Source organism: Ursus maritimus, unplaced genomic scaffold (genome assembly GCF_017311325.1).
Source record: "Ursus maritimus isolate PB19 unplaced genomic scaffold, ASM1731132v1 scaffold_17, whole genome shotgun sequence".
NCBI lineage: Eukaryota > Metazoa > Chordata > Mammalia > Carnivora > Ursidae > Ursus > Ursus maritimus.
In genome coordinates, this window is record NW_024424119.1 from 50478696 (window position 1) to 50489812 (window position 11117).

The window sequence follows — 11117 nt, forward strand, 5'->3', positions numbered from 1 at the left end:
CCCAAGATTACGTAGTTGGCACATGGCAGAGCCAGAAGGACCGGACTTCTGATTCCAAAGCCTTTTGATTCTTATGATCCTACCCATTGCTCACTGATACCCGATTGCCTGTTCAGTCTCTGATACCGGGTGATGGAAAGGCATAGGTTCACTTTTTTTTTAAACTGATCTACTTTTATTCTAAAGGTACTTAAAATCTTGATCAGAATCTTGTGAATGGGTTTTTAGTTAAAAATGAGAATTTAAGATTGAAAAGAAATATGCGTTTGTTGTGGTCTGTTTTCATATCAGTAATCTTCCAGTTCTGATAAACCAATGGCATTTTATTTTTTATTTTTAAATTATTTATTTTTTTTTTTTGGCGTTTTATTTTTCAGGTCCTAAACATGCAACTTTCAGATGGAGGACAAGGAGATGTCCCCGTTGATGAAAACAAACTCCACGGTAAACCTGATAAAACCTTGCGCTTTTCCCTCTGCAGTGATAATCTGGAAGGAATATCTGAAGGTGAAGGGTTACTTCATTCAAAGAGTTGTGTGATTCAAGTAATACTTTGTTTTGTGATCTTTAAAGGAGCCTTATAAATTATAATTATACCATCTGTTCCTCTCCCTGAGGACAGTAATGAAGTTTTCCTCTAATCTTGAACAGTTGGCTATAAAGATTGTTTCTGGAATAAATTAAGATTGCAAGAAAATTTAAAGAGAAAAAAAGAAAAAGATTGTGAGACCTTTGATCATACAAAATGGAGAAGATATAAGTCTTCACTGAGACTTGAATAATGCCAAGTTTCTCTAGTATTGATTAATGTATACCCAGCTTATGGAGCTCCTTTAGAGGGATATAGTGCATGTCTAAATGGGAAAAATGGACAGACTCACTAGTATTTCAGGATATACTTTTAATGTTCTGTATTTCATTATTCACACGCACCTTTATGAAGCAGGAAGATACAGTGGAAATGGGAATAAAATTAGAAAATTAAAATCGTAGATTGTGAAGTGAGAATTTGTCACTTCATGTATGAGGACAAACTTTTTTTAATGAAGAAAGTTGAGTTTGCTATCATTTTAAACAAAACGTAGTAACTTTTCCTTTTTCTCCAACTTTTTAGAACAGAAGTAATGTACATTCATTCTAGGAAATGCAGAAAAGAAATGGAATCATCTGTAATTTTACCATTCTATTTCTTTAAGTAGGCTCCACAGCCAGTGTGGAGCCCAGCATGGGGCTTGAATTTATGACCCTGAGATTAAGACCTGAGTTGAGATCAAGAGTTGGATGCTTAACTGACTGAGCCACCCAAGTGCTCCTACCATTCTACTAATAACAGCATTTTGGTTTATTTATAGCAAAAGTAGGTTTATGTTGTTTTGTAACCCTTTTTTGTTTAACAGTGTAACAGTGACATTTCCCTTTGTAATTTAACATTCTTAAATAACTTAGGCTCTAAATGTTTTTTTTTCTTTAACTTCAGGTGGGCATGATTATTTAAACATTCTTGTATGATTAAACATAGAGTGTTTCTACTTTTCAAGCATTATAAAAAGCCCTTCGACAAGCGACCTTAGATGAATTTTTGAATTGTTTCCTAGGATAAATTCCTATAAGCACAATTGCTGGCTTAAAGAACGTGTGTATTTTTAAGGTACAGATGCAATATTAAAAGCACCTTGGGACACCTGGGTGGCTCAGTACATTAAGCGTCCCACTCTTGATTTTGGCTCAGGTCATGATCTCAGGGTCGTTAGATTGTGCCCTGCGTTGGGCTCCATGCTGGGCATGGAGCCTTCTTAAGATTCTCTCCCTCTGCCCCTCCCCCCATAAAAAAATTTTTTTTAAAGCACCTTAATAAAAATAAATACATAAAGAAAAGCACCTTGGGGCACCTGGGTGGCTCAGTCAGTTAAGCATCTGGCTCTTGATTTCAGCTGAGGTCATGATCTTAGGGTTGTGGGATCAAGCCCCGCGTCCTGTCCTGCTCTGGGCTCAGCAGGGAGTCTGCTTGAGATTCTGTCCCTCTGCCTCTCTCCGTGCTCCCTGCTTGCATACTCTATCTCAAATACATACATACATACATTCATACATACATACATACATACATATAAATAAATAAATAAATAAATGCACCTTAATAAGTCTTCAGTCTGTTATCAAGGCATGAAAAGTTGCATGGTGTCTCGTGACTTTTAAAAAGTTCACTCACAGTATAAACATTTCTCTAGGTCCGTCAAATCGCTCCAATTCAGTATCCTCTCTAGACCTGGAAGGAGAGTCTGTATCAGAACTTGGAGCAGGACCTTCTGGGAGTAATGGAGTTGAAGCTCTACAGCTATTAGAGCATGAGCAAGGTAAAGTGAAGTTGAACACAGTCGCACAAGTAGCAAAGAACTTACCTGGCTGCAAGATAAACTGTGTTTTCCATGTAGGTTGGCTGTTCAGTAAAAGAATAAATTTAAGTTGATTACATAATGACCATTAAACTTGCATTTATTCATAGTTCTTTCAGTTCTTAAACATGTTTAATTGGCAAATGAATTTTTTAGGTTTGTTACATAGAATAATTAAAACGAATTGCTTGACTTCTATAATATTCATTTCTGTAATATTGAAATTTTAAGGGATACAAAGATAAATACTTGGGATTAAAGGAACTTAGAATATGGAGAGGATGGTATACAAATGTCTAAAAGTGTTGTAAAAGTGCCTTGGCAGTTCCGAGTGAGAGATACATGTAGTTGGAAGTATAGGAAAAAGCTTAGTGGAAGAAAATGCTAGCCTGAAGGCCCGGCTTGCATTGCATTGGCAGAAACTAAAGATGAGGCATTGTAGGTGAAGGACCAGAATAGTGTAAGCAAGTCAGGGAAGTGTGAAACCATAGTACTTACTCAGGAACTATCAAGTAGGGGAATAGTGTGGGGTAAAAATTGAAAAGTAGATGGATCCCTGTTGTGCTTTAGGAAGATTAATTTGAAAAAGTTCTTTGGATTTGTTCATTTAAAGATCACTGGTGGCCTTTGAGGGAGTGTTGAGGGCAGATTGCAGATCAGCTGGGTCTGAGGCAATATTCTGAGACCTGAATGGGCAAAAAAATTACCTGGGAAACTAAAAAAAAAAAACACAAAAAAACACTTCCCATGTCTCATTTCTAGAAATCCTGGTGCAGGTCATTTTCAGAAAGGAAAAGAGCATTGCCAGTTGGGTTATGTGTGGCTTGAATAAAAGTAGTATTTTACTGCATTAGTTTGTCATATCAGGATTAAATTTTCTGCAAATAAGAGAGAAACCTAAATTAGTAGTTTAAGACAGAAGTTGAAAGAATATCATGTAACAAGCCCTCTAGGTGATTCTAATGTAGGTGGTTGGTAGTCTGCATTTTGTGAACACTAGGTTAATAAATTGAGACAGATTATAGACTGCTTTACTCATTTAGTCAAGAGAAGAGAGAAAACTCTAATATCAGGGGGATGTATTCAAGTCAAATGAAAAAATATTTTACTATGGGTTTATCAGTTAATTATTGCCAGAGTAATTGCTACATAACAAACCACCTCAAAACTTAATGACTTAAGTCCACAAACATTTATTTGTGCTCTCAAGTCTGTGGGTAAGCTGGGTGGTTCTGATTTAGACTAGGCTGACTCATGTATCTGCAGTCACCGGTGGTTGATTAGGGAGCTCTGCTAATCTTAGCTGGGGGACGGTAGGTCAGTGAGGAGCTGGCTGCTCTAGGATGACCTTTACTTTGTTCCATGTGGCGCCTCATCCACCAGCAGGCTAGCTGAAGCTTGTTCTCATGGCAGAAGCCAGGGTGAAAAAGAGGGCAAAAGTTTATAAGGTCTTTTGAGGCCTAAGCCTTGAAACCGGCACACTTTTTCTTTACTCTTTTGGCTAAAATGAGTAACGAGGACTGTGCACAATACACAGAGCGGGGAGTATATCCCAGTTTTTTGTCAGAGTCACACTGCAGAGGTTGCCCCAGTTAACTTACCAGAAATGGGGGTACATACGCTGAGCTTAGTTCAGAGAGGGGAAACACTACATCTGTAGGAGGATAATTCATGTTTTGGTATTGCACGCTCAGTGTTAGTGATAAAATCCGTATCTTTAAAGTTGATTAAAAAAAATAGCTGTGGTGTCATTTTTAAAGTGCAAAATTCTGTTTTTGGTAGCTACAACACAAGATAATCTTGATGATAAGCTAAGGAAGTTTGAAATACGTGACATGATGGGACTGACAGATGACAGAGATATATCAGAAACAGTGAGTGAGACCTGGAGTACAGATGTCTTGGGAAGTGATTTCGACCCTAACATTGATGAAGATCGCTTGCAAGAGATTGCAGGTAACTGCTGTTTAATTTCTCTGGAAGATTGCTGTTTAGTTATTTATATCCACCTCTCCTTCATGGGTGGGGACTTCAGCCTCTGACAGGCAGACTGGGAAGCTGAGATAACTGTAGGTAACAAGGCCCTTGTGTCTTTTTTTCTTTACCTAAACATAGGTGGTGTTTTTCCCTACCTGCACTCAGCTCCCCCTCCACTGCCAAAAGAGAAAAACCAGTTTTCTGACTTAGCTTCTTGTTTTCAGGGCACAGTATATATTCTTAGAATATTCTTTTTGAGACTAAACACCTTACCTGAAGATGAAAATTCTTACAGATTATAGCCATAAAATCTTTCAGAATAATAGAATACTGAGATTCTCTAAAAATTGAATTTAAGAGGGCGCCTGGCTGGCTCACTCAGTGTAGAGCGTGCGACTCTTGATCTCAGGGTTGTGAGTTGAAGCCCCATGTTGGGCGTAGAGCTTACTTTAGGAGAAAAAAAAAAAAAAGAATTTTCTTCTGGAAGGACTAATTCAGTTCCAAAGAGTGACTAGTTTTTTCTTTTTTCTTTTTTAAATATCAAGTTTATTGAGGTACAATTTACATATTTTAAAATTCACCCTCTTTTTTTTTTTTTTAAAGATTTTATTTATTTATCCGACAGAGATAGAGACAGCCAGCGAGAGAGGGAACACAAGCAGGGAGAGTGGGAGAGGAAGAAGCAGGCTCATAGTGGAGGAGCCTGATGTGGGGCTTGATCCCATAACGCCGGGATCATGCCCTGAGCCGAAGGCAGACGCTTAACCGCTGTGCCACTCAGGCGCCCCTAAAATTCACCCTCTTTAGGATACTGTTCTGTGAGTTCTGAGAGATTTCGTACAGTCCTATAAGCAGCATCTTCATTTTCTCTTTAAATCATGGAACGTTCCAGGCAAATACAAGTGAGAACAATGAACTCTGTGTACCCGTCATTCAGCTTCAACTATTACACGCACAGACGTGGCCAGTTTTGTCTCATGTCTTCTCCCACTGCCCTTTTACCCTGTCCCCCTGTTATGTTTAGGCAAGTTCCAAACGTTATTTTATTTGTAATTATTTTATGATAATCTTTGAAAGGTAACTTTCACCAGTAACCTTTGCCAAAAGTTTTTTATGCACTGCAGTGGAATTGTTCTTTTGTTAGGCGTAATCAGATGTCCTGGAGCGTTCTGAACTTGAGTATTTCTCATAGGGGGGTATAATAATGTTTAATCCTTTCTATTTGTATTTTTAAGTAGTGTAAACAGATTTCTTAATTGGTTTTGCATTACTTTGTTTCAGGTGCCAAAGTAGTATTTTTCCTGGCAGAAAGCTCTGTTTGAGCAATGAGCTGTATTTGCAGTTGAATGCCTGCTACAGAGATGTGTATTTTCCTGCAAATATATTTTATTGCTCTGAATATGTGGCAAATGTGCCAGAAGAAAACATATTTGGCCAGTATAACTTTCTGTAGTTAAGTGTCTCTGAGTGTTTTTAATCCCTGTGAGGACTATACATTTTAGGTATTTAAGGACACATGTAAAAATGTGCTACAAAACCAAGATGAAAGCTAGTCGAAATGACTTGACCTAATGATGGATGTTTTCTCTATGGGGAGTCCAAGGTGAACAGGAGGAAACTGAGAAAAAGAAGCTTGTGCCATTGTGATCAAAGTGGGAAATCTGTGTTTTTAGGGGTGCTATTGAAATTACACTTACCTTGGCTTCCTTCTTGTGGATAGAGTAGAGACTGCGTTAGTTTAACTAGTGTTTAGCCCTTCTCCATTACCACTGCTCTTTCCATCAGGATCTTCATTAACCCTTTGCTCCCCACTGGTTATACAGGTGCAGCAGCAGAGAACATGTTAGGCAGTTTACTGTGCCTGCCAGGTTCAGGGTCAGTGCTTCTTGACCCCTGCACTGGTTCTACCATATCAGAGACAACAAGTGAAGCTTGGAGTGTAGAGGTATTGCCAAGTGACTCAGGTTAGTATGCCGTCATTGTTTGCTTTTTGATTTGCACAGAAGTTTTAAATGTAAGGTATCTTAATTTCTAAATTATGTACATTTTGTCAAGTATGACGCAACCATATTACTAAGAATTTCAGATGGGCTCTTAGGGCATTTTCTGTCCATCAAGAAAAAATGCAGTGTTGGATGACATAGGCTAAGATGCCAGTTGCTTTTTGACTCTGTGTTCAGTTACTTGTAAGCATTTGTTAGCAACTCACCGGAGTTCTGTGTGGACCACTGAGGTCTGTATCTCCCACTGACTCATCCCAAGATAGGAATAGCAGTACAGCTTGAACCCTGAGCGGTTGGATGCATGGTAAGCATGCCTAGATTCTCATCCCAGGGAGAACCTGACCCTTTAAAAGATATATATTTTCGAAATGTACTGAAATTGAGACTGGAGTCCTGAGAATTGTTTTGTGCAGGATTGTTATAAATGTATATAAAGTGTTTTTGTATTTTCTCTTTTCTTAAGTATTGCATTTCTCCTTTTTTTTTCTGATTATGAAGATAGAACTTGGCTTTCAATTAAATGTCAACTACTAGAATGCAAATTTAAGTAGCTGTGTGTCTGAATTACATTCTGTATGCTCTACCTGGTTCAGGGATAATTAAGTGATTCTGGTATGTGCTTGATAATACTAATGCACTCAGACATGCTGACCTTTACATAAGGAGACCGTAGGATTAGCTTACCATCTATTGAGTGCCCGTAGGAGTTATATTTTAAAAATGTTTGGTTTAATGTGAAGCTCTTCTGTATTCTCTTGTTGAGTTCACTTGCTAACCAGCAGCATATTTTATGAGATTAGTGATCTACAGGCAGAGCTTCACCTTTGTACAACAAACTGGCCATATTGGAATGAGAATCACAACCTCAGCTTCTTTAACACTCAGTCTAACCAACTTTGCTGGCCCCGACTTAGGAATCTGTTCACAATGATTTCATTCACCCTCTGGTAGCTTTCCTCATGTGGGTCACAAGCTGGAACTTTGGCATGCTAACAGAATCACTAATGCGGCACCTCATGTCTTCTGTTTAGAGGCACCGGATCTAAAGCAGGAGGAGCGTCTACAAGAGCTGGAGAGCTGTTCTGGACTAGGTAGCACATCTGATGATACAGATGTCAGGGAGGTCAGTTCCCGCCCCAGCACACCAGGCCTCAGTGTTGTGTCGGGTATGTCTGTCTTGTTTTAAGGAATAAGGATTGCAAGGTGTGCTCCCACCTCTCCCTTTATAAAGTTGATAACAAAGAGATATGTTTTATTTAAGAGTTGAGGAATTTCCAGGAAATAAAATTATTTCCGTGGGACCTTATATCTATGAGAACTTAACGTGTGGCTTTATAGAGCCTGTTGAAGTAATTGGCAGACAGTCTGTGTGTGTTCCCTCTCTAATTCTCTCTGTTCTTGGTGGCCTCTGCTACTGTATTTAGATACCACATACTTGTGATTGATTATGTTGTACAAATCAAGGTAAGCATATTTAGGCGATAGTACAATAAAGGATATGATAGTAAACATCTCACACGTGTAGCACTGGGACAAAAATTTTTGGGAATATTTACATTTCTCCAAACTTCATATACTTTTTGTGTGGTTATTTTGTTCTTCTTGCTATTTATTTTTTACTTTATTTATTCATTTTAAAGGCATAAGTGCAACCTCCGAGGATATTCCCAATAAGATTGAAGACCTGAGATCTGAGTGCAGCTCTGATTTTGGGGGTAAAGATTCTGTCACTAGTCCAGACATGGATGAAGTAACTCATGGTAAGAAGAGATGAGAATGACTTAAAAATGATCACATTCACAGGTGAAACTGGCAGTCTTATACTTTTGCTGGTGATAATATCAGTTTATAGAGCACTTTGGGGCATAATTTGGCAGTATGTGTGTAAGGCCTTGGAAATTCACAAACCAGGGGTGCCTGGGTGGTTCAGTCAGTTAAACGTTCGATTCTTGGCTTCAGCCCGGGTCTTGATTTCAGGGTCGTGAGTTCAGGCCGTGTGTTGGGCTCCATGCCCAGGAGCCCACTTAAAAAAAAAGAGGGCACCTGGGTGGCTCAGTTGGTTAAGCGGCTGCCTTCAGAGCAGGGCATGATTCCCAGGGTTCTGGGATCGAGCCCCGCATCGGGCTCCCTGCTCAACAGGGAAGTCTGCCTCTCCCTCTCCCATCTGCCTCTCCCCCTGCTCATGCTCTCTCTCACTCTCTCTCAAATAAATAAATAAAATCTTAAAAAAAAAAAAAGAAAATTCACAAACTAAATTTGGTTCATTTAGTCCACTTTAGAAATCAGTCATCAGGAAACCATTCCATGTATGCAGAAAGTCTTATGTTCTCTGTAGCATTTATATTCATGTTCTTCATAACATTTATATAGGCAGAAAAATGAGAGACAACCTAAGGGTTGAAAAATAGAATTGCTAAGTGAATTTTGATGCACCCACTCATAATTTATGTGGCTGTGTTTTGTTTTTGTTTTGCGGCTGTTTTTTTAAAATCCTTTAAAGCATATGAAATAACTTGAGGGGCGCCTGGGTAGCGCAGTTGGGGCACCTGGGTAGCGTAGTCGTTAAGCGTCTGCCTTTGGCTCAGGGCGTGATCCCGGCGTTCCGGGATCGAGTCCCACATCGGGCTCCTCCGCTGGGAGACTGCTTCTTCCTCTTCCACTCCCCTGCTGTGTTCCCTCTCTGGCTGGCTGTCTCTCTGTCATGTAAATAAATAAAATCTTAAAAAAAAAAAAAAAAAAGGAATAACTTGAAACTCTAGAAATACTAGATCATAGTGTCTCTTGGAAAATTTATCCCAAAGAATTTCATATATAAAATAATAAAACATTAAAAAACCTATCATAGAGAAAGCACAGGAAAGAAATACCAAAATGCGAGCAGTGGTTTTATGTACTGAGTACTGGGGTTTTAAATACTTTTTCTTTTTTATAAAAAAATGTTTTTTTTCTAAACCAGGATTTCTCATCCTCAATGCTATTAACATTTTGGGACAGGTAGTTCTTTGTTACAGAGACGTGTTCTGTGCATTATAGGATGTTTAGTGGCATCTCTGGCCTCTACCAGGAAGACAGCAACCCCCTTCTTCCCCTGCAGTCGTGACAACCAAAAATGTCTCCAGATACTGCCAAATGATCCCTTGGGGAACAAAATAGCTCCATTTGAGAACCACTGTTCTAAATAAGCGATTTTTAGAGTATAGTCTCCATGGACCACGAAGGGCCCTTAAGACCCTTTTGGGGAGTGAGGGGTAATGAGGTCATACTGTTTTCATAGTAGTAAAAGGTTATTGTCCTTTTCACTATAGTGATATTTGCACTGATGGTGCACAAGCAAAGGTGGGTAAATTTGCTGGGGCAGGCCTTAGCGTGCAGCAAAACAGTGGTACCGAACTATTAGCCGCCACTATATTTTCTCGCAGTTAAAAAAGAAAGTTTTACATACGAATATCTTTCATGAAGCAGTAAAAATTATTTAATTATATTTTAACCCTGAGTACACGTCTGTTAAAAATTCTGAAGAAATAGGAAATATTCCTAATGCATTTCTACTGCAGTCTGAAATGTGAAATATCTCAAGGAAAAACACTTAGATGGTTATTGGAGCTGTGAGCTTAACTAGCTGTTTCTTCTCTTGTTTGTTTTCATGACACACCATTTTTACTGGAAAGAATGACTGACTGTAGTTATTCATATTTGGGTATTTGGCAGGCCTTTCTTGAAAATTAGCAAAGTGAGGCTATCACTTCAAGGAAAACAGCGGACAAAGAGTAGAGTTTGTTGCCAGTGATAAAATTCAGACCTTCAGATAAAAATGTGAATTTTGGAAAACTGTATCCACCTTCCTGAGCTTGACAGCTTTCTGATATTTAAAGACTTTTCGGATGAGATAGGTGGTTTTTTCTGATGAGAATGTGGCTTTTTGATACTACGTATTGAAATGTGTCAACATGTGGAGGATCTGCATATCTAATTGAAACAGTGTTTTCCAGGTGGTCAGTGCACGTGATGTAACAAAAATCATTTAAAGTGGAAGACAGACCAATTAATTTTGATGTAACAGAGTAAAAGTTCATTGATTTGGTTTCAGATTCCAAATTGTAGCCAACCTTTAAAAAACTAATCAAGATTTGGTGTCGTACCATAGAAGAATGTCCACAATTATCTGAGAAGGTTATTACAATATCTTCCCTTTTCCAACTACGTATCTGTGTGAGGCCAGCTTTATAGACTTCAATCAAAATATATATTGCAACAGATTGAAAACAGAAGATCATATGAGAATCCAGCTCTGTTCTATTAAGCCGTACATGAAAGGAATTTGTAAAAATGTAAAACAGTGTCTGGCACTCTAATTGTTATTTTCTTATTTTGGAAAATAGTTATTTTTTCATTTAAAAGGGTTATTTGTATTACCATTTAACAGATATGTTTAAATGAACTAATATATAAATATATATTTGTTTTCAGTTTTAATTTATGATATGATAAGTATCAGAAGATATAACCAACATGTATAGGCTCTTTGGGGCAATAATATTTTAGAATGTAAAAGTGTCCTAAGACCAAAATTTTAGAACCAATATTCTAAGCTGCCTTTTATAATAATACACTATTTTTATAATTTTAATAGAGGAAAATAAATATATAGAACAAAAGAAAAAAAAGCATAAAATCAAAGTACTGTCATTCATTAGCATTAAAGAGTTCAGACTCAAAAAGTTTAGAGTAACTTTTTTTTTTTTTTTTT

General features: G+C 38.0%; 1 protein-coding gene across 6 annotated transcripts in view; it reads left to right on the plus strand.

Annotated features, from left to right (window-relative positions):
- Window positions 1-11117, plus strand: part of GAPVD1 (GTPase activating protein and VPS9 domains 1) — a 74779-nt gene that overhangs the window by 41743 nt on the left and 21919 nt on the right. For 3 of the 6 annotated variants that reach the window (XM_040631884.1, XM_040631885.1, XM_040631888.1), the window contains exons 8-13: window positions 378-507; window positions 2226-2351; window positions 4173-4346; window positions 6191-6331; window positions 7402-7536; window positions 8011-8130. In XM_040631884.1, the coding sequence (XP_040487818.1) occupies window positions 378-507; window positions 2226-2351; window positions 4173-4346; window positions 6191-6331; window positions 7402-7536; window positions 8011-8130 (826 nt within the window). Of the gene's footprint in view, window positions 1-377; window positions 508-2225; window positions 2352-4172; window positions 4347-6190; window positions 6332-7401; window positions 7537-8010; window positions 8131-11117 lie in introns of those variants that run through there. The other 3 variants (XM_040631887.1, XM_040631889.1, XM_040631890.1) reach the window with 2 other exon arrangements.